The 23,865-nt window shown below is 45.1% G+C and overlaps 1 protein-coding gene across 1 annotated transcript in view; it reads right to left on the bottom strand.

Moving 5' to 3' along the window:
* The window catches only part of Blnk (B cell linker), a 65,108-nt gene extending 43,743 nt beyond the window's left edge, over positions 1-21,365 (bottom strand). Inside the window, exon 1 of the mRNA XM_021152187.2 lies at positions 21,028-21,365. Within this exon, the coding sequence (XP_021007846.1) occupies positions 21,028-21,074 (47 nt within the window). The 5' untranslated portion in view covers positions 21,075-21,365. The remainder of the gene's footprint in view (positions 1-21,027) is intronic.
* Positions 21,366-23,865: the final 2,500 nt, after the last annotated feature.

The raw sequence follows: 23,865 nt of genomic DNA, 5'->3' as shown, positions 1-23,865 counted from the left end.
TCAATGTCACCACCACATTGGCCCGTGGGCAAGCCTCGGGGTGTTTTCTTGATTAATAATTGATGCGGGAGGGCCCAGCTCAGTGTGGCAGGTGATCTTGGCTGCTATAAGAGAGCAGGCTAAGCTTGCCATGAGGAGCAAGCCAGTATGTATGTAGCACACCTCCATGACCTTGAGTTCTGGTCCTGACTTCCTTCATGATGGAATGTGACCAATGGCTATTTTATATTAAAATATATGCCAGATGAAAACTAAAGCCCATTGGAAAAGTTTATGTACTATCTGATTCCAACAGTGTACCTGACATTGTGGAGAAGGGAAAGCTACAGAGAAGATAAAAGAGCAATGACATCTATAGGCTTGAAGGTCGGAAAGGCTACAGCGTGAAAGAAACAGCGACAAGGTTCTGTAATAGTAGACCCATGTAGTACACGTGACTGTACTATAGTTCCCATGGAAGGTACTATGGAAACAATACTAAAAAATGCTTGTCTTAATTCCAGTCTTCACTAATAACATTCCTTTAAGCAACTGCCCAAGCTTCCAAGGCTGATGCACAGAGAAGCATCTAATTTATACAATTGCCATCTTGGCCTTGCATCTTCTACGTAATAGATGTGTGTATACAGGTGGTGCCCCAGAAATATGTTCAATATTTGAGTCTATTAAAAATAAATATAATGCATTTTCATTTCAACTGACGCATAAAGGTTGAACATATTTATGGGGCCCATCTTGCATTTTAATACATGTATGTATACATCGTGTAGGGTTCACATTAGGCCAAAATGCTACAGTTCTCCTTAAACAATTATCATTTCACTATGGGAGAAACAAAATTTCCCTTTCCCTAGAATATCAGAACTTATTTGTACTATCAAGCTAATTCTCCACACTTAAGGACGGACCTCATGCCCAACAGTAGATGGCCAACACAAAGCAAACTCAATGATATTTTGGGAGGTTTTTGTCTCATAATGCTTTGTCCTTATAGGTCCTTTGCTGATGTGTTATGGTTTCTGACTTTGTGTTTTATGGGATTTATGTATGTGCAATTGTGTGTGTCTCCCTGTCTATGTATGTTTTATGTTCTTTTTCCTTTTTATACCCTTCGTACTCTGGCCTTTATTTTATTTCTTTTCCTTTTTTCTTTTCTTCCTTTCTTTTTAAAGATCATTTTAGACCTTTCTTACAGTGATAGAGAGAAAGAAAGGGTATGGATTTGGGTGGGTGGGGAGGTGGAGAAAATCTGGGAGGAGTTGTGGGAGAGAGATTGCAATCAGAATATATTATATGGACTATATATATATGCAATCAGAATATATTATATATTATATTATTTTCAATAATAAGAAGGAAAAAATCCCTATAATTTTGTTAATTATTGATCAACCTTTCCCCATCCCCTTTTCTCCACTTTCTTACCCATCCCCATCATGTTTTTGATGAGTGAATAATATTCTATAACTTGTATTGTCAAACTTTATTTTTCTGCTCATTGTGGGCACTCAGGTTGCTATTTCTTGGTGCCGATGGATAGTGCTTCAGTAAGCAGCAGTTTCTTCCATAAACGACTTCATTTTCTTCAGCATATGTCCAACAGTGGGATTGCTGGATCATAGGGTAGCTTTATTTCTCTGATTTGGGGGGGGGGATTTCCATATTGCTTTCCACAATACTACCAAAGTCTATTCCTACCATACTGGGTTCCCTTTGCTCCACATTCTTGTAATCCTACTTCATTTGATGGCGAGGGCCATGCAGGAGGAACGGCAGATGGCTTTGGAACTCATGGGATTCGGCCCACTGGTTAGCATAGCCATGATGGGTTCCCCTCTATTGTGACATGACCCTGAGGACCACACGTCCTGAGGGCTTCATGCTGTTATGAAGTTCTGCCCTGCTTGCTGTCCTCACATCCCTCTTGATCTAAGAATTGTATGAAAACTCAGAGGGAGCTTCCAGCCCCTCACTGGGCAGTATCTCTGCACTCACAACATTCGGGCTTGATCTCTCTCAGGCACTGCTGCCAGAGCACACTTATGATTCAATCAACACCCTAGGAAAGAACTCAGATTTCTAGCCACCCTTAGACAACATTCAGGAAAGTAAAATTGTTAGCAAAGCTAGGGTAAGATGTTTTTTTTAAATAAATTTATTTATTTATTATATGTAAGTACACTGTAGCTGTCTTCAGATACACCAGAAAAGGGAGTCAGATGGTTGTGAGCCACCATGTGGTTGCTGGGATTTGAACTCTGGACCTTCGGAAGAACAGTCGGGTGCTCTTACTCACTGAGCCATCTCACCAGCCCAAGATGTTTTTGATACGGGCTCTGATATAGAAAATCTTAGGGAACAATCTGAAGATCAGAAAAGAAAGTCACACTCTTAATAGTTAAGCTAGGGACCCTTTGTGGTCAAGGAACAAGAACAATGGCGGCCCTGGCTGACAGGACTCTCACTGAGGCTGACTGGTGATGACTGATTTCTTATACCCATTTTTGCCCTCAGCTTCCTGAGAGGATTTAAGAAGAATTGCTGATGAATAGATATGCATTCTGAGGGCTTAAAGTAGATATGACTGACTTTTATATACAAGTTTAGATTTGTGATTCTTTTAAGGTTACTTTTAAAGATAGATAATAAAACAATTAATCCTCTCTTTGTAACTACCAATTGCTGACTGCCAGTAAGAGAAACTGGCTGAGAAAACTCCCTTGCTTGCTCACATTGTTAACCTATAACAAGTTGCTTAGTTACGAATGTATGTGAGTTTGGGGGAATAATTTTTCTTTACCTGTACTACATAATGTTATTTCTTGTAAAGGTACTGAGGAACATGTTGGGGTTTTTTTTGTTGTTTGTTTGTTTTGTTTTGTTTTTTTCATGGTCACTCAGTAGAAGAAAACTAGGACATAATCACATTGTAATTTTATACTGCTTGAAAGACTTTGATTGGGTATATAGGCTATAGGGGAAAGAATAAAATTGTTGAAACATTATTCCATCCATCAAATCTGTCTGTCTGTCTGTATGTCTGTATGTCTGTATGTATGTCTGTATGTAAAGCTTGTCTGGAGCTTATTCAGACACACAATTGTGTGTGTGTGTGTGAGAGAGAGAGAGAGAGAGAGAGAGAGAGAGAGAGAGAGATATGCTTGGAACCTGCTTGTTTGAGCTTTGCTCCATCTATTCTATGTATGAATATATATGTGCTTGTCTGTCTGTCTACATGTATGTACATATGCATGCATATATGTATGCATTTGTATATATGAGTTTATTAGATATGCCTTTACTTCATTTACTCAATGTGTGTGTGTGTGTATGTATATGTGTGCATGAATTTTTCTCTCTTTCCTTCTCTTTCTTGCCAGCTCCAAGGAGTTAAGAGTTCAAAGTTTGTCACTGGCTACAGGGAGTGCCCGGCCAGTAAATTAAGCTTTCTTCCCTCTGAGAAAAGTCTGTTGAGTAATTTCTCTTATCACTGGCTGCTATAAGCAGCAGGTCCTGTCATTATCAGGACCAACCCTTGTCAGCGGCTCTAAGCATTGACCCCCATTGGCTGCCTGCCTTGGTTCAACCACCCCACAGATGGTTATTGGCAATTTGTTAGTGGTCATTCTAACGGGAGTGAGGTGATACTTCATTGCTCAGGACACAGAAAGTGTTCGGCTTCCTGTTTCAGTCAACAGCACACCGCCCCTGTCTACCATAAACATGGGAGAAGAGCAGGAGGGAGAGCTCTGGCTGCTGGTGGCCTACAGTCTTCCCTTACCTAAGCTCATCAAGTAATGCTGGGTATCAGAGCAGCAATGCCAACTCCATAAGCCACAAAGCACATTGACATCATATACCATCTTGTCTTCCATTGATCTCACTACAACTTGTCCATGGGAGATAGATTAAGCTAAAGAAGGGGCCTTAATTAAGCTTGGGATTGGAGTCATGCAGAGTTTATAATCATCCTGATACCCAGGACTCACTCCAGACCACTGAACCCAGAGTCATTGACCCTCAAGTGTTTCCAATGTGTCACTGAAGCTGAGAACCTCAGACAGCATTATCAGGGTAGGAGAGCTTTGTGCACCCCACCCCTCCGCTCTGGGGATCTGGTCAGAGAAGGCACATCAAGGGGGACCACACAGAGCCAACTGACCTAGGCATTGGAGGGTGGAACAAATTCTGGAAGGATAGTTTGTGGAACATCAAGGTGAGGGGCTCTGGGGAAAGCAGCTGTACTGAGGTGTAGCCAGTAACCAAACAGGAGTCCTAAGAAGCTCACATTTTACAAGATTCATGCCCCATTATCTTTTTAATAGAATATAGAAGAGGATTAAAAAAAACAGTAGCATCTGCCACAAGCATATTTTTAAAGCCTATCAAAAGCATGGTGTGTGTGTGTGTGTGTGTGTGTGTGTGTGTGTGTGTGTGTGTGTGTGTGTGTGAAGTATCTTACTTTTTCCTTCAGCTCACACTGCACTCGCTGGACCGTGAGTAGGGGACACGGCATGCTGGTATTTGCTCTACTTCCCTCTCCCAGAGAAGACCGAATGCAAAGCAACCAGATCAGAGAAAATCCCCTGTGGCCTGGTCTTCGGATTAAGAGTCTCAAAGGAGAGCAAATCCAGCTGAGAGCAGATCTATCCCTTTCCTTTCATCCATTTCAACCTCAGCTCCAGTTCTTGGATTTCACGATTCAGGAGCTGTAAGGTTTGCCCTGCCACCTGAGTCCATCTGAGCCTAAGTGCCCCTCCCTACCTGGGAAACGCTGTGCCCAGCCAGGCCTCAAGGCCCAGCACTCTGCTTCAAGGGCCTTCAAAGTCCCTGCTTCTAAATCTCAAACTTCACCTGGCTTTTATTCCCTTCCTCAGGAGTCTGTAGGAGCTCCTTGGTGGCCACTGACCCTAATGTGGGGCTTTTATCTTGGCTGATCATTACTGGAGCCCACCCTGATCTCTGTGGAAGCTTCCATCTCAGGAACCCTTAGGACCTCGGTGCTGATACAAATGGGAGGCCTGCCGTCTCTAGCTACTTGTTTCTAAGGTTAACTCGGAGTAATATTTTCTCTGTGATCCTCTGTCTCTGTGCACATGTATAAGGAACATATCCAGCCTCTTTACTACTTTTTACTACAAATGTATGTTTAAAACTGCTTTTGTTTTAAACTTACGTAAAATATATATTTGTTTAAAATTGTGTGTATGTGTGTGTGTTTGTGTGTTTGTGTTTTTTGAGACAGGGTTTCTCTGTGTAGCCCTGACTATCCTGAAACTCGCTCTGTAGATCTCTAACTCAAAGAGATTCACATGCCTCTGCCTTCCAAGTGCTGAGGTTAAAGGTGCGCACCACCATCTCCTGGCTTAAACTTATATTTTAAATTAAAAGTGTTTGAATGAACAGTCCTAGGTCTATTGGATTATTGTGTGTTGGTTTTCTTTCCACCATGTAAGTCCCAGGAACCAGGCTGGGTAAGAAGCAAATTTAGCTGGCCTTTGTTTTGAGACAGCATCTCCAATCCCTTTTTTTAAAAAAAATATTTATTTATTTATTATATGTAAGTACACTGTAGCTGTCTTCAGACACTCCAGAAGAGAGCATCAGATTTTGTTACGGATGGTTGCAAACCACTATGTGGTTGCTGGGATTTGAACTCAGGACCTTTGGAAGAGCAGTCGGCACTCTTAACCACTGAGCCATCACACCAGCCCTCCAATCCCTTTTGAGTGTTCACATGGTTTAATATTTTTGACTCCAGATTCCTTTTTAAGATGTTAGTTATCATTTTCATAGGAGTTCCATTTTCTGGGGAGGGGGCATGGGCGACTGAACTCAGGGCCACACATATACTAGTAGGTATTTGCTATGTCCCCGGCCCACATTTTAGTTTTTAATTAAATTGTAATACATATTTAATTTAGGGGGAAAAAAACTTCCAGGAAGCCATAGAAAAGGAAAACAATGGCTCTTGTAATCTGCTGTCCTTGGATCGCCAGACTTGAAGCTTCTGAGTTCTCTTTGAGCTTGCTGGTGTTTTGTCACCAGTCATATGAACAGAAATGCCAGACACTCAGAGCAACAGGAAGTACAAAGGCTCAGAGGTAGGATCATCTGGGACCTTTGGGGCCTGGTGGGAAGCTCAGAGCAGCAAGGAGAAGGAGAGGGACTGCTATAAGCCGGATGCAGCCAAAAGTGAGGCTAACCGGACAGGGGCACGTGCCAAAATCTTCCCACAGGCTCATGATGAGATGAGTCCCAGGTAGCAGGAAATGCTCATGGACCGTTCCTGGGGTGTGTCATGATTAAGGGAAGGACAACGGGGACATTGTGTGCAGGGGACACTGGTGGCCAGTCGGACCTCTCTCTGCTGAGCCTGCACCCAGAATAGTGAACACACTGAAGACATAGGAGGATGTGAAATTTTTCTCCTGGGAATTCAGGCAGACAACTTTCAAATGCGACATTGCTGCCCAGCTAGTCTCAGAAAAACAAAGCCTCGGGAGGCAGCTCAGGGGTAGAGCACGTAAAACACAAGGCCACGGGTTTTAGTTCTGTCACAGAAAGAAAGAAAAAAGACAAACTCTGGTGTTAAAGTTCTGCACAGTGTGCCATGTGGGAGTCTGTGGCAGAAAGACTAACAAGAGCAAAGCCCTGCTGTCGTTTAAAACTTCTGTCTCTCTGTGTTTGATTCATGCAAGTGTTTCATGTGCACGTGTGTGTTGGTGCATATGCCAGGAGTCACCCTCTATCTCTCTTCCACCTTCTTCACTAAGGAGGGTCCCTCAAAGCCAGAACTCATCAATATAGCTGCTCTTGCTAACTACCTTGCTCTGAGGATCCTTTGCTGCTGCCTTCTGAGGCTGGGGTTGCAGGTGGGCTGCCGTGCCCACTGACCGGGTATTCTCATGGGCTCAGGGGATCTGAACTCCGGTCCTTAAGCTTGCATGACAGATGCTTTAACTGTTGCATCATCTTCCTGGCCTCATATTTCAATTTCCAATATTTAGTTCTTAATGGGTTAGTTTTGTATTTTTTTTCTCAAAATATTATTTACCTTGATTTACTTCTTTTTCCAGACTCCTTGAAGTTTGGTGTCATGGTTTTTTTGTTGTTGTTGTTGTCTGTTTGTCTTATTTATTCCAAAGTTCAAGGAGCTAGCCAAGCTTGGAATGCAAAATTATGCTGAATATAAATCCTGCTGCCCTCTGTGATGGCAGCAGAGGACAGAGAAATCCCTCCCCATTTCCTGGCTTGCCCAAATCCTCCGGCCTCTGAAAACTCAGAGAAAAGCCAAGGATTCTCAGTCCTACACAGAATCCTCTCGGATAACTTCCGACTCAAAGGAGACATCTTCTGGCTCCCGACCCACCATTCTGAAGCAGACTGCCCTGTTATTTGCATGCCACAGACATCCTCCAACGGGCTTCTTCTTCCCCCACTTGAAGTCTAGCCTCCTTCCTCCATATTCTGGTCTCAACTTCCCCATGCCCACCTCCTCCAGCTTGACCTTCCTGTGGCATTAATAGTGTTATATTTAGGTTTGTGAACTCAGCACCCACACTCGCTTCCTTCTGAACAATGTGGTGTAATTACGGACACATTTTGGTGGTTCCTTCCATGGCAGGGTAGCCATAGTATGCCTCCTAGGGTTCCCATTCCATTTTATTGATGCAAATACTGAGGTCTAGAAGGAGCACAGTGCTGTTCCAGACTGTCTAGTTTTGAAATCTAGGCTTCTTATTTTGTCTATGAAGTCATAGAAATTTAGAAGTGGCAGAGACCTTGCCATGTTCTGGGTCAGTCTCCTCTTGCCCCAAGGGAGAGAATTAAGTTCTAGGGAGATTTGGTGACTGTCCCAGGGCTACCTTAGTAGAAAATTGCTTTGTTTCTTTTGTTTCTTTTCCTCTTTCCCACCTGGCTCAGATCTCCTGCTGGGATATATGGGAATGAGGCACCTCTTCCATTCTGGGCCACAACCACGGGAACTCTGACTGAAGCACATACCGGGTAAGACAGAGCTGAAAGACTGAGCCACCCTTGGGCCAGCCCAGAGCCTTGGAGAAGGAACCAGAACAGAAGGAACCCTTAGCATTTGTTCTGTATCATGCACCAGGTATTGAGTGTGTCACAACCTCGCTGTGTAGCTCCTAGTTTTGTCCCATTGTCTATCATGACAAGCACATTAACCATCTTTTACATCTACAGTAGCATATTCATACTGCTATGAGAGCCCCATTTATAGAGATGAGAACATGTAGTCAGGGAAGCTGAAGGATTCATGTAGTCCTATTGTTAGTAAGAGGTGATACACAAACTGAAATGTGACCTCAAAGTGCATAACCTGTGCTCGCTCTGGACAGTACACAGATTTATTTCAACTTGGGCCCTTTTCTGGGGAAGTGACCAGCTTCACCATGAGCCTCTATGGACAGCCTCCATTCTATCTTTGAAGATGGCACACAGTCCCCCTACCTGCCCAGCAGTCATACTGAGGATGCATGTGTCCCCACTCCTACCCTGTTATTGACTTCCAAGGTCAAGCATTTTGCTAGTGGGGGGTGTGAGTTCTTGTGTATCTCAGCCTTTAGGGACGGGCAGAAAGAAAAGAGGAAGAGGCAGATGGCAGTGGGAGGTAAGGAGAAAAGGTAGTGTGTGAGAGTAGAAGGGGATGCTGTGGGGATCTCCAGGCCTGGAACATGTTGGTAGTGATTGAACAGAGAAGCTGGAAGAAGCACTGTTGTTTAATGGCCTAGGCAGAAAGGCCCCGTGGAGCCTGGAGCATAAAGCCCCTGCCTGCCTGACACCGTACCTCACAGTTAACAGCCACTAACCATGGAAAGTAGATCACAGATGTTTCAAGCATCCTTCGCCGTCTCTATTCTCCCACCAACATCTACAACTATTTGCTGCTGGTGGTTGGCGTGTCTACACTGTTGAGCCAGGTTAGACACAGGCAGAAATTGGGCTGCACTTGTTACAATCAGGAACAGAGAGGATTCTACCAATATTATTTAAAGTCCTGATCCCATTTACCCTGTCAGGCAGATTGACTGGGGACTCTCCTCATTGAGAGAGGTGGGCTGACCAAAAACCTGTGCTATCATCCTGTCTTCACCCTGTTCTTGGAAGATTTGCTGCTGGATATGACCACAAACATTGTCATGGTTCTTTCTCTTTCTGATTTCAGTGGCTAGAAGCCCTTGGTGCCTTCAGGGCTACAGCTTTTTTTCTCTTCTCTGAGAATGCAGGGCCCTGCTGCCCTGGGGCTTTTACCACCCATGCTTCATGGAAGGGAGTAAAGATTCTCCAAGAGGCTGAAAAAAAAAAGCAAGTTATAACCCAAACAATTACAGGGGGCTTCTGTGTCCATAGAGAGGGAGGCCCTTGGGTGAGCCGGGCCTGTTAATTAATTCTCATATGCTCACTGTTTCTACCAGGTCCTATCTAAGGAAGCTTAGGATGCCCAGCCTCTCCATTACCAGCAAAAACAAACAAACAGAGAGAGAGAGAGAGAGAGAGAGAGAGAGAGAGAGAGAGAGAGAGAGAGAGAGAACAACAACAATAATAACAACAGCAAAACAGAGTTTCTAAGCCAAAGCAGCTAGAAATTTTTTGTAAAAGCAGGTGTCAAGAAGTCTTTCAAAGCTGCTGCTAGAATATTCTGGAAATACTTCTCTAGGAAATGAATGTGCTTAAAGAATTTGAGTGTATCTTTTTTAAAGCTAACTTAATGGGTCACAGAGGGGTGAGAGTCATTCAATTCACCCCTCCTATGATCAAAGTACGTTAGATACATGTGTGAACCCCCCAGAATGAATCCTATCATTTTATATAATTATTATATGTTAGCAGAAAAAATGTTTAAGTGTACAAAATGCTGTATGTGTGTGTGTGTGTAAATCTCATAACAAAACCCACTGTGTATATTTAATGAATACTAACATAAACAAAATTTAGTTGACTCAACTGGAAAAAAGGACTCTTGCCTGTGACCACGTGGTATTGCACAGTGTTGCCACCTGCTTGGCGAGGCATTCATTCCTGCAGCTAAACCTCAAAACATTGTTTAGAGTAAAGAGCAGGTTTGAAGAAGAAGTTTCCTATGTCCTGAAAATATTTGACCCAGTTAAACTTTTCTTTCTGGGATTTGACTTAAAAAGAGAGACATTGGGAACATCTTGTGTTTCCGGCGGGGGGAGAGGGGGGAGTAGAAGGTTGAAAAGAAACTTTGCAATTCTCAAAAAGCCTGAAGAAATGTCCATCAGGAATACCTTTAGGGTTGTGGAGAAGGCACACTCCATAAAGTTTTTGCTACACAAGCAAGGGGACCTGAGTGTGACCTCCGAGAATCTATGTAACAAAGGTAGGCACAGTGGGTGTCCCTGTAACCCCAGCACTACAGAGGCAGAGACAGGATGACCAGAGAGCTTGCTAGCCAACCAGTCCAGCTTAGTCTTTGAACACCAGCTTTAGTGAGAAACCAGACTCACAAACAAAGTAGAGAACAATTGAACATGAAACAATGTCTCTGGGGCTTTGGGTCTCTGGCCTCCAAACACATGTGCACACATGAACAAACACTCACACACTGTTACATATGCTTAAGTAAACTCAGATATTCACACACAACACAAGACAAAGGAATACATTTAAAGAGAATGAAGTTATGTCGAATTAGTCAAAGAAAACTTTGACCATGACCTCTTAAATAGACTGCATTATCAATTTTTAAAAATCTATCTATCTATCTACCTATCTACCTATCTACCTATCTACCTATCTACCTATCTACCTATCTATGTGTGCGAGCGCTCGTGCACACACGCGTGCACATGCACGCGCATACACACACACATACCATGTGGTCCAGGGAGTGGACCTCAGCTTGGCGAGCTCACTTACTTGTGGGAAGCCACATGTGCCATTGCAGGGTGGCCCTGGCTTCCGCTGGCCACCACGCATACATAGGCAGTAAAGTTTTTTTTTTGCCAAGATGAGGTTTTTGAGAATTAACCAATCAGATGAGAGACAAGTTAACCAATCAGATGTAGGCATGCAAATGAGGTGGTAAGCATAACCCAAGCACAACCAATCCGGGTGTGAGACATGCCTCTCCTAGGCCTATATAAGCAGCACCAGTTCTGGGCTTGGGGTCTCTTCACCTCTGCAATCAAGCTCTCCCAATAAACGTGTGCAGAAGGATCCTGTTGCAGCTTCGTTCTTGCTGGCGAGGCGGGCGCGCACAAGACTTACTGAGCTGTCTCTCTGGCCCATACAAGCTTTTGATTGTAGCAAAACACACACAATGCAGATTTCACCATTTCTATGGCAATGTTTAGAAAACTCACAAGGTCATACAACCACTGCCACCATCCAGGTGCACAGAACAGTCAGTAACAGTTTTAAAGCATATCATTTTCTTCAACTTACTTTTGGGGTATTAAATGAATAGCTTGTGTGTGTGTGTGTGTGTGTGTGTGTATGTTTGTGTGACTGTATGAGGCTGTATGTGATTGTACAAGACTGTGTGTGAGTGTGTGATGTAGGATCAGATGCAGGGCCTAGCACTTTCTAGGCAAGGCTGTTCCACAGTCCTCATCCCCCGCAGTGCTGTCATCATTTTAAGATATGACAACATTCACCCTAAAATATAGCACTAGGCATACAGGCCCAACGATCTGTGGTTGGCATGGCAACTGAGAGATCCTTGAATGTGGATATGCTGTTGAGCCAGAAATTCTCCCATTACTTAATACAATTAATATATGATTAAACTAAAACCTTTACAAATCACATGTATGTAGAATGTGGCTTTCTAAGAACTTAGCATTCCACTTTCCATTTTCTTTTCTGTATTTCAGTTGTTTTGTTTAGCTTTGTTGAGACAAGACCTCATAAAACCCAAGCTGGCCTGGAATTGACTATGTAGGTCATGATGACCTTGAACTCTGTCTGCCTCGTTGCCTCAGCCTGTCTAGTGTTGGCCTTACAGGTGTGTGTCGCCATGTTTGGCTTTCCATTTATTCTTTGAAAATAGATTTATCAGAAGTTGAGAGATGACTCTATGGTAAAGAGCAATGGCTACTCTTCTACAGGATGCAGGTTCAATTCCACTACCCCCATGGATGCTCATAGTGATCTGTAGTTCTAGTTCCATTGGATCTGATACCCTCTCTTGCTTCCTTGGGCACTAGGCATGCAAATGATACACAGGTATACATGGAGGCAAAACACATGAACAAAATTACAATTTTTAAAGAAAGTATATTCTCCTGTAAGTGCTTGACTCTAGCACATAAAAATAAATTATTTGTTGTCTCCTTCTTTGTGTGTGTCTATGTGTATTATGTGTGTGTATACATATATATATGTGTGTGTGTGTGTGTACATATGTGCAATTTTTTGTACCTAAAAACAAACTTTATTCTTCTTGCTACATATTTTTACACCTGAACCAAGTATAGGTTTTGTTTTATTGTTGTTTTCAGTAGTAGAGATTGGGTCAAGGGTCAAGGGCCAAGGGTCAAGGGTCATTCATGCTAGGTAAGTACTCTATCACTAAGCTATATCTCCAGTTCCTCCTTTCATTTTTTATTTTGAAACAGGGTCTTTCTAAGTTGCCCAGGTTGGCCTTGAACCTGCGACTTCTTCTGCCTTGACCTTTTGAGTACAGAGGACTACAGCTCTCAGATAGTTTAAAGCAGTAGTCCTCAATCTTCCTAATGCTGCAACCTTTTAATACAGTTTTTCACTCTGTGATGACCCTCAACCATTGTTGCTACTTCATAACTGTAATTTTGCTACTGCTATAGATCATAATGTAAATATCTGTGTTTTCCCAATGGTCTAGGCAACCCTGTGAAAGGGTCATTCAACCCCTCCCACCTCCAAAAGGGATCACAACCCACAGGTTGAGAACTACTGGCTTAAAGTATGTGTGGGGCCATAGGAAGACATTCATTCTATGTCTAAGCCTAGATCCCTCAATTTCTGTTCTAACACCCATAGGCATAGCCTCCTACTGGGAACTCTGTTCCCTTGGGGATGTCTTCACCACTGACCTCCTTATCCACAGCAGTGTTCTGCTCATTCAACTCACAAACCTTGTTGACCAAATAATCTCTGAGCCGGAGGCAGGGGCATAGCATCTGCTTCTGGGTCCACGCTAGCTCTCAGAGCAATGGTTCCTGGCTGGTGCTGGTGTGGGAACAGCGAGGGTCCATAACTACTACACTTAGTGATGTGATTGTGAAGCAGAGCCTCAAAATACTGTGGACAGCTCTAAGGACATAATTTGTGCATCAAGGAAGTTGAAGCCAATGCTTATTTGTAGGAAAAGGATATTCTCACAATTGGTTTTTTATTCATTGTTACAGTGCCCCTGTTATACACTGTGTATTTTATTAGTACGTAGTATTACTTCTATCTTCCAGATGAATGAGCCAAGGTTAAATGGATTTAGTGCCCCTTTCAAAGACTGTGAGCTAATTAGTGCAGAGCAGGCAGCCAGACCTGGGTCTGCCTGATTCCAACCAACAGGAACTCTCTTTCCATCATAGCAAAGACACTTTCCCAGGGTGCCTCCTAAATTATACTGCACTGGTGATGCATGCCCAGCCTGCAGGTAAGGCCAGCTATGCTCTTTGTAATTATAACTTACCCACAGACAATGGGAAGCACTGCCGGCTCAGCCACTGTAAAACACATCAGTGTATGATACCTCTCAAGCTGAGTCAGTGGGATTCAAGTTTAGGCTTGAAAATTTGCGATGACTAGAACTATACCCACATCTAGCCCCCTGGAGGTTTCTGACAAGTAAGCAGTCTCCTTTTAATTTATTTTCAATTTTTATTATTTTATGTGTGTGTTGCCTGCATATCCATCTATATGTCTGTGCACTATGTATGTGCCTTGTGCCTGAGGAGATGGTAAGCCTCCAATGTGGGAGATGGGAATCAAACCCCAGTCCTTCACAACCACAAGAGCTCTTAACCACTGAGCTGACTCTCCAGTCCATCCTTTTTAGCTTCTTAAACTAGTTGACTAGGGTACGTATAGAGCACTGTCTAAGCTAGAACACTCTGTTAGCCAGTACATCGCTCAGGGAGAGGGGAGGGGAGAAAGGATGTTGTACTTCCCCAAGTCTTCATCCAAGGCAGCACGGAAGTGTAAGTGTTAGAGGTGGGTTTATTGGCACTGACCTGTACGCATGGCTTTGTCTTTCTGGTCTCAGCTCTCCTACTTGAGATATGAAGGGACTTGGGAGATGTCTCTCATGTCCAAAAAAGTGGGCCTCAGTGCTTCTTTGTAGACACCACATATTTACATAGGCAAGCAGGCATACTACAACGTAGACACTTTGATCAGCATTGGCTGCATATTTCCAGGGTCCAGTGTAAAATGACAAGACCTCTCATTGAAGTTACTAAGGCCAATGCCAACAGAAGGTTAAACTACATGTGGGTCTTTCAGTGTGTGTGGCCATGCACCCAAGGAAGATCAGTAGCCTGGCTGCCTGTATCCTGCTTTCTTTGTATGAGGGAGAGAAGTCCGAAGAAGGTCTGGGGACCCCAGAGACCCCATTTCTTGGAGGCAGAGATGCTCCTGCATTACTGAGGTCCCTTCAGCAGGCAAGTGACCAACAGAGAAGTGTAGCCCAGCAAGAAGACACCCAGTGTTCTTACCCTGGCTTCTTTGCTTTAGAAATGGGCATTGATGAGCACATGGCATTTTAAAGGCCTACTCCATTGTCATGGAGAGTTGTGAGAACACCAGAATGAAGTCTAAGGCTGCAAGCATAGCTGCCAGTGTACTGTTTCAGAGAGGAGGTAAAGACAAGCCAACAGCATGGGTCAGGTGAATGGGACAGGGGCCCGGAGAGGATGCCTCAGGAAGCAAACACTTCTCAGCTGTGGAATAAGATTTGGGACAGTAGAGAGAAAGACAAACACACTCCAGTTATCATGGTTTACATGACAAAGGACCCATAGGCTCATGTGTTTGATGATGTCTTGGAAGGCTGTGGAACTTTGGGGACCATGGCTTAGCCAACAGAAGCAGGTATCTAGGGGCAGACCTTGAAGGTAATATCTATTCTTGGTTCTATCCCAAACTCGTTGCTTCCTGATCTTCCGAGACGTATCCAAGCCATGCTGCAGGTGCCCAGTGTTGTTGACCAAGCCATGCCCTCCCCACGATGATTGAGTTGTGAACAAAACTAAGGTAATCTCACTGAAGTTGTTCTGTCGGGTACTCTTGTCATAATGATGAGAGAAGTGGCTAATATACTGGTGGACGGAGACCAGAAGACAGAAAATGTACCACTAATAAAGAGGCTCAATACACTGTCTAGAAGCATTCCCCAAAAGAAGGTTTCTTAGTAGCTGCACATCCCTGAGACCCAGCATCAGCAAGCACAGAGGCTGCTGCTTCACATGGAGTTGGGGAGCGTAGAGGGCATGTGAGACTTAGAAGACAGCCCCAGTGTCACCTACTAGGTATTCCCACTCTCTTGGAGGGACCCTTGAGAGGAGGGATGGAATTTCGCCCCCTCTCAGGCTACAGCTCTGGAGTGATGGATATCATTTCCTTCCCTACCCTCCCAACCCTCCACACCAAATGTGTACTGGTCCCTAGAATTCCGAGTTCCTAGGGACCTAGGAAATTCAGCGAGGCTGTAAGATGAGAAGAGTAATTCCATCCCTGAGTCTTTAAGCATCATTATCCAACCTGGCAAGCCAAGAGAAGCAAGGCTACCCCTGAAGGAGCCAAGTGCCACTTGCCCACAAACAAGGGAAATTAAAACATGATGTCCCGACGCAGCACGTGTGAATCTTGAGCATTAAACTAAGCAAAGTAAGTCGAGCACAGAAAGACAAACAGGGCATGATTCCAGGTATCTGAGGTTCCCAGAGGAGACATAAAGTAGACTGTGGTTTCCGAGTGGGAGGGCAGTGAGAACCTACTGCTCAGCAAGCAGAGTTCCCGTTTTGCAAACCAAAGAGTCCTGGGGATGGATGGTGATGGCAGCTGCACAAGGTGATGAAAGCACCCAATGCTACTGTACTGTACACTCGAAAGGGGTTAAGATGGTGACTTTTATGCTGCATGCATTTTGTCAGAATGAAAAAGAGGAAATACAGGAACACAAAGAGGAGCCACTGAGATATAATTATCAGCCCAGAGTTACAGGTGTCTGAGAGAGGCACCTGTGACATTCCAGTGGAGCAGGCTTAAAGGCTCCATTGAGGCTCTGTTTACAGAGGGCAGGAGCCTTGAAGCTTCTCAGAGGTAGGATCTAGGATCAGCCACCAACCTTGAACACCCCACTTAAGGCAAGGTAGACCTGGATCCTTCACATAAAATCAGAGAAACCATTTCCAGAGACCTTGATAAGATCAAAGCAAGGAGTCATTTTACAGGGGGAGGGGAGATATGGAATGGATTTATAATAGTGCCAGATAAAACTCTGACAGAAATAAAAAGTTGAACTCTCAAAATCTACTCCTCTAGCCTGATGGGTGCTCAGAAGGAGAGAGTCTTAGGGATGCCACACTGGCTGACGGAGGATCCTTGCAAAGCTGTGTCTCAAAAACACTGCTGGAGATTTGCATATGCGACTAAGAAGACTTTAAAGGATAGATAGCGAGTGTGTGGGTTCAGCCCCGAATCTTCTTAGTCTGTTCTTTTCATGCTTGAGACGTAACACCTCACTTCTCTGGGGACCCGAGGCTGGTAGCTGGCAACAGAGAGCAGACTTTTGGAGTCAGCCCCATCCTTCTTCTGAATACATCAGAAGTATTTCTCGAGGCTCAAGGGAGAACACAGTAGCTTAGAAAAAAATGTAAGATGTGTGTCAGAAATGCCCCCCCCCCCCATGCTTACAGGGTCACAGAGCTCAGGGCTACAGAGAGCCTTGGGAGTTGTTAGACTAAATCACCCCTTTGTGGAAGGATGTAGATCAGGCACTGTGGAAAACTCAGGATGCTATGGTGTGGAAGAAGAGAACACAGATAGAAGTGAAATAAAGACCGCAGGGTGTGGCAGGTGAGTAGGCAGAAGGGCAGTGCAAGGAGGATGAGTCAGAATTAGGGCTGCTCACGAAACCATTGTCAGAAACAGGGAGAGCCAGAGAGGAGGGAGGGAGGGAGGGGTGGAAGTGTGAAAGAAAGCTGGATTGGTTTCTAAAGAACTTAATGTGGAAAGTCAAGGAACTGAAAACCCCTAAATGGAAAATTCCAGGACATGAAGAGAGAGCAATATCCCAGAGTCTGTCAGAGAAAATCCCAAGGTAAGACCCTAGGCAGCAAGGCCTGGACATCTGTGACAGAGTCTTCTGTCCCCAGCAGTTTCACTGTTAACTTAGACGAGGCCTGAGAGACATGTGTGTCCTGTCCACAATTCATGCAAAGCTAAATGCTGCAGATGCCAGACTCAATAACAAACATGTCCTACACAGAAAGAATAAACGAGACCAACAGGAGATGAGCCAGGGGCCAGCATAAAGCCTTCTGTTATCCAGAACAGTTAATAAGAATGATCATGATGGCTACATTAATAACTAATTTTTTTTTAGACCCAGTAATTATGGTGCCAGGGTCATAATGCCAGTTGCTTCATTCGACAATTGATTTAATTCCTACAATAGCTCTATGGCATTGGTGTTATTATTATAACTTTTGTTGTCTTACAGGGGAAGAGACTGGGGATGAGGAAATTAAGTAAACTCGCCTAATGTCACAAAAAAAAAAAAAAAACCAAACACCTTACTTTGTCTGATCAAAACCAATACTATATCTTCTATCCAATAAGAGAAAGTTTGACGAAGCGTGGCTTGACCGGCCTTATGTCAAAGACATTCTCCACTGACGCCAACAAATGGGCATGCGTTCATGTGCCTTACAGAGGGAAATGCACAAGCACAGGTGGGGAAGCTGTTTAAAATGTAACATTTCATTTTCAAGTTAGTAACAGTAACGGGAAGAGCACCGAAGAGCACCGCTGCCAGAGCTCTGTAGATCCCCAAATGCTCACACAGCAATGTGTGCCACTTGTGTGAGCCTACGGACATTCGATGTTGAAGAATTGAGAACCTAGGTCTCAGGCGAGTTCGTGATGATGTCACTACCTTCTAAAACGCAAAGGGAAGTCCTGGCAAAGACCCAAGTCCAAAGTAATGAAAGTCTGGGAATTTATATTAACAAAGACATGTCCCCATATTCTCCTGGCCACCTCTACTGCCTCAGTTCTGGTACATGGAAGATGTGTTGGTGAGCACCTCCGGGGGGGGGGGCATGGGAGACTTCCGTCCTTCACACTGAGGATCCCCTACCCACACCCCCAATCCCGCCTGCCTTTGTTTCCTTGGTTCACTCTCTTCTCTTCCTCTTCATCCCCTCTGCTCCCAGTCTTTCTTCAGACCTGGATATGCAGCCCCTGGATCCCGGTCATCCCACCGCACCCCTTTCGTGAACAGAATACTCACTCCATGGCTTTGTTGTATCATTTGCTGTTTGCTTGGCTTTGCTTTGATCACATTCCTCTATAAGCCTTGATGAATTTGCAAGAATCCAAATATCCTTCTGCATTTACGTTGCAATCTGGAGCCAAGTAACTCTCTGGGCAACCTTCTAAACTGCTATTGGCCAGTCAGGGGAGGGCACGCAGTCTCCCTTTTCACTTCAGTGCCTGTAACTCTGGATGCTCAGGATCCTGAAGTCCCCAGCACCCCCAGCATCTGCGCCTTCAGCTTCCCCTATGCAATCGGTCCTGGTCACTTTCTAACAGCACAGCTGCTGCCCAACTCTCCCCTGCTGACTTCTCACCGTGTCCAGTATTTACAGAAAATATTTGAGGTGGTTTTTTTTTTTTTTTGAGTTGTTTTGTTTACAGTTGCATTTCTTTGCAAAGGTCCACGCTGACTGCACATTTCATAAAAAAAAAAAAAAAAAAAAAAAAAAAAAAAAAAAACGGGCCAAGTCTGTGCAGACAACTTAGTAACCAGGTGCGGGGGTGGGGGGGGGAGATAGGGGGGTGGGGAAATGATGCTTTGCTCTCAGCGGATAGACGTAGCATGTGATTAACTGCAATATAATTGTGGCCTTCTCGCCTGTAATATAATTACATAATGCCCACCACCCACTCCATGGTTAGACGGAATTTTGTCTCACCGGGAGGGATCGTAAAGTGATTAAAATTCTATTGCTCTCTTTATTTCGATCCTCATCTAGGTTCCCTGGAGCACGTTCTGAGCGTTTGAGAGGCTTTAGGTTAGGGACCGATGGGACCTCTGCTCAGAGCAGCCTCGACAGGAGATCCTGTCAGTTCTCTGCCAGGTCTTCTGACTTCTCCCTGCTTGTCCCTTCTCAATGCTGTGCCTTTAACTCTAGATGCTTAGGAGACTTATATCCCCAGCACCCCCAGAATCTGCGCCTTCAGCTTCCCCTATGCAATCCGTCCTGGTCACTCTCTAACAGCACAGCCGCTACCCAACTCTGTATGGTTAGACCCCCCCCCCCCAAGTAGCTCTTTTCCAGCTGGCCCCATTAGACAGGACCAATTTCCCAGGGCCCTCTCACCCCATACGTTCCACTCTGTGGCCTCTGCTGGGCAGGACTTTTCTCACCAGCCCACATTTGAGACTGCACTCCCATCAGCCTGTACGTGTGAGGTTACAGCCCCCTCAGCATGTAACCCGTTTCCCTCAGTTCTCCATCTGTTTTCTCAGCTGCCTCTCAAAAGCTTAATTCTTGAAGCATCATCTTCATGAAGATGTCTCTGCTACTCCAATCCTCTTCTCCACTTTGTGGCCCCCTTATTATTTCTACTACGTCTGCTCTACCCCTCCCTTCCGTGAGATGCACAGCAAAAGACGTAGGGTGCCTGTGGGACCTTCTGACTTCCATGTTAAAGGCTCTGTGGCTCTCCTGGGTATCCTCTATAAAATGGCTGACCAGCTGATGCTGCCCACTGGTCTGGACCCCTTAGTACCTCTCAGTCTGCCTCTCACCAAACCCCTCAGAGTGAGAAGACCCAGGTGCCACCACCGTGAAAGACTGTCCTTCTACCAACTCCATGTCTTTTCTTGTCATTTGTCTCAGAATCTCCAGTGCTCCAGCCCCTAAGTATGACCTCATGAAAGTCCAAAGTTCCAGCCTGCACGTGGAATATAACGCACCCTTGAACATTTGAAAGTTCCAGCCTCTGAGAGTCATCAGCCCCACTTCAGAAGACAACGCTCTTCAAACTCAAAACCTGGGAAGTCATCTTTGCGTGGTCTCTTGACGTATGTATGCCTTAGGCCACTGCTGGCTTAGTCTTTCTTAGTATAGATTTCTTTAAGTTGCCAAAGCTGTTTTTAAAACGGTTATTGTTATTATCAGTGTGTGTGTGTGTGTGTGTGTGTGTGTGTGAAATGTGTGTGGCCATGATGTGTCAGGGCATGCATGTGCCAGGCTGGCAGTGACTGTGGAGTCCAAGGACAGCTTTGTGGAGTTGCTTCTCTTTCCGTTTTTTTATCTGGGTTGTGGGCATGGAACTTAGGTCATCAGACCTGCACATTCAGCACTTTATCCAGTGAGCCATCTGACTGGCCCTTAAGCACTTTCTAAAATAGATAGTCATGAGGGTACTGGAGAGACGTGTAGTTTCCCCCAATAAACTTAGGGTGAACACCCACAAAACAAACAAGAGACAGTAACCGACAGTGACCACAAATGCTCTTCACACCGTGGACGAGCCCCTCCTCAGACTCAGAAAGCTGGCTGTTGCTAGCATGTGGGCAATCAAATTTTCTATCTTCTTCCTTCCCAGAGCTTCACTCTTTGTCCCATCCCTGGCAAAAACCAGCTAAAGCAGGTTCCTTCACTCCTCCTACACGTTTCTTTAAAAAGCCGATCTACTTCCTTTTAGCCATTGCTAACCGATTGGCACTGGTCAAGTATCCCATGGTTTTGGTGCCTCTGAGTGCTGGAGGAGCCCTAGAGGGCAAAGAAGAAGAATAAGGATCCGAAGGGAAACTCTTACCTCAGCTTCTGGCTGGCAGGGACAGTTAACTTATTCAGCTTGTCCATTTTCTTGAGAGAGGATGTGTTGCTGTCCAGGGGGATGTCAGCAGCTCCTGGACTTCCTGGGGAGCAGCATGGTAAGGCTCTGGCCTCAAGAGTTCAAGCCACTGGAACTGACTTCTGCGAGCAACCCGCAGGCTGCTGGCAAACACCCCTGCACAGGGGAAGTAAAACTCGCTGGAGCGCATCGCCAAGTTTCATGTTTCTACGAGGTCATGTGATCCAGGGAGTCAGCCAGCCTGGCTGATTACTGTGCGTTGTGTAAACTTCGGTAGTGAAACCTTATTGGGCATGCAAATCCCTTCCAGTAGCTCTCTTTTATGATCAGGTGTGTTGCCAGGTTGGATAAGTTTCTGACTGAGCACTACTTCCTGTTTGTCCCAAACCTTAGGTAGTCCCTGTTTTCAGCAGATGGCCAGAGTCACCCTGCCACTTCTGAGGTACAAGGAAAAGCTGAATAATCAATTATATCTGGATGGCTCTTGGGGGCTTTCTGCTCATTTACATTAAGCCACGGATTAGCTTCTTCTTCTTAGAGAACTAAGACATGAAATGGACAGTTCTTGTCACTGAGGTCGCAGCAGTGGTCATTTAAAATGTGATGGGTAATTCTTTGTGCAAGGTCAAGGTCACTTAGGAGTGGGGAAAAGGCGACCCTATGCTGTGTGGAGTCAGGAGTTAGTTGCCTTGCCGAAAGCTTGCCATTTTCAAATAAAGTCAGGATACACTCAAAAGTCAGCTGAGAACAAGCCTAGTGATTTCCCAACACATGGCATCAGGCAGATGCCTCCTAACTCCCCTCCATGTCTTCCCCTCTCATCACACCCAGTGCAATATGTCAGGTGTAGGGGTATCCCAAGCACAGTGAAATCCCACACCTGCCTCTGACCCCATCTAGACAGTTCTGCTACACTCCTCGAGACATGAGCCCCCCCCCCCCCCCATTCTGTGAGCTTCTGATTTATCTGTGTGTTAAAGACCAGAAGGCAAGCCGGGCGTGGTGGCGCACGCCTTTAATCCCAGCACTCGGGAGGCAGAGGCAGGCGGATTTCTGAGTTCGAGGCCAGCCTGGTCTACAAAGTGAGTGCCAGGACAGCCAGGGCTACACAGAGAAACCCTGTCTCGAAAAACCAAAAAAAAAAAAAAAAAAAAAAAAAAAAAAGACCAGAAGGCAGTCTACGGTTACAAATAAAAACAAAACAAAACAAAAAAGAACAAAAAAAAATGAGAGGGAGTGTTCTTTCTTCCCCTTGGAACTGAGCACCCCCACCCCCACTCACCTGGCACGTCCTAGTCACCTTTGTGAAAGGAGATTACATTCTGAACATTATCAAAGGACCATCGACCTGGGTCTAAAGAATGCACGGGGGTTGGAGGGAGACAGAGTGGAGGGATTTCAGTTATCTCTCCTGTTATAGCTCCAAGGCCTGGCTGAGGAGAGAGTGGGAAGGAGGACCAGGCCAGAGAAGGGAGGAGAAGAGATGGAGAGCAAAACCGGATTTCTTCCCGCCCCTGCCCACCCCCACTTCCAGGTTCAAAGAGGAGCTCTTCGGTCCTCCTGGTTCCTTGACTGTTCACATTCATGCACTATATCTGCGTTTGCCATTCTTCAGGATGTCTGAGAGCTGATGCTTCAGCGTGGTTGAAGGGTGAGGTCCCTTTGCAGAAGAGTAGGGCATCAGGAGAGAAATGCAGACACTTGCTTCCCCGTAACTGTTGGCTTTCTCTAATCTGCCTGCACGGTTTTCTTGCAATGTATCCTGAAGGAGATCTAGTTGCCTGCCCCGCCCTTCCCACAGCTCTTAGCAGAAAGGAACATAAAAAACATATATGATGTCATCAAGGGTCAGGAGAGTCTGGCCAGGGGCGGTGATAATAGCCTTTTGTTCCTTCTGGATGGTTGTAAAATGCTCCCAATTGACCTGCGGACTTTCCTCTCCACCAACTCTGTTGAGCACCTGGTCTGACAACTTATTTCCCCAGAGAGAGAGAGAGGGTCGAGGGTTCCACTTCTGCTTTTTCTTTTTACAGCCGCTTGTCTTTCTTCTTTTTACTGTATTCAAGTCTGACGCGATGAAAACGAGAAACTGCTTTTCCAGGCCGGTGTGTTGCAGTTCTGCCCCGTGTGGTGTGGAGTGTGTGGAGTGGGTCAGCCCAACAATCCAAGCCTGACTCAGTGGCTTTCCTGCTGCCACGGCTTGCCAAGAAGGGTTGATCACGACTGGGAACCCGTTACCAAATCTCAGCTGCTGACTGGTTAACGAAGGGAGACCACACAGTGTGACTCCACAGCTTATGCCTTGAAGAGCAGCCAGGCCCAGGCTACAACAGCAGGTACAGAGATGACTGAATCACCCAAGTACCACGACAAATGCCTTTTCACAACTGTGAGTCATACATACCACGGAGAAAGCCATACGGCACAATCACTTTGGAAGGAGGTTCGTGTTAAATGGTGCACATGTTTGTGAGGGTAGGTCATAGGGTCTGTAAGACATTTCTAAGCTGATAAACCAAGGTCACATGCAAGAATGTTCAGTGAAGTGCTGCTATTCCCTCCTTCGGGGCCTTGGGCAAGCCGTGCAAGTGCTGCACCACTGAACACCAGCTTGCTTTCCTGTTTCTAACAGGAAAAACAAAAACCCAGTCTTAGAAATGGTCCAGTTAGTTGTCCATCAACAGGACGGTAATGAATGATTGGTACCATTTTCACATAAACAGATACTATTGAACAGCGGAAACCAGTGAGCTCCAGTTGTATCCCTGTGGATAAATAGCAAAAATAATATTTTCCTCT

The sequence above is a fragment of the Mus caroli genome, unplaced genomic scaffold (assembly GCF_978045245.1).
Source record: "Mus caroli unplaced genomic scaffold, Mus_caroli_1 scaffold_20, whole genome shotgun sequence".
Classification (NCBI taxonomy): domain Eukaryota; kingdom Metazoa; phylum Chordata; class Mammalia; order Rodentia; family Muridae; genus Mus; species Mus caroli.
Note: the sequence above shows the minus strand (reverse complement) of the source record. Positions and strands in the feature narration are given on the sequence as shown.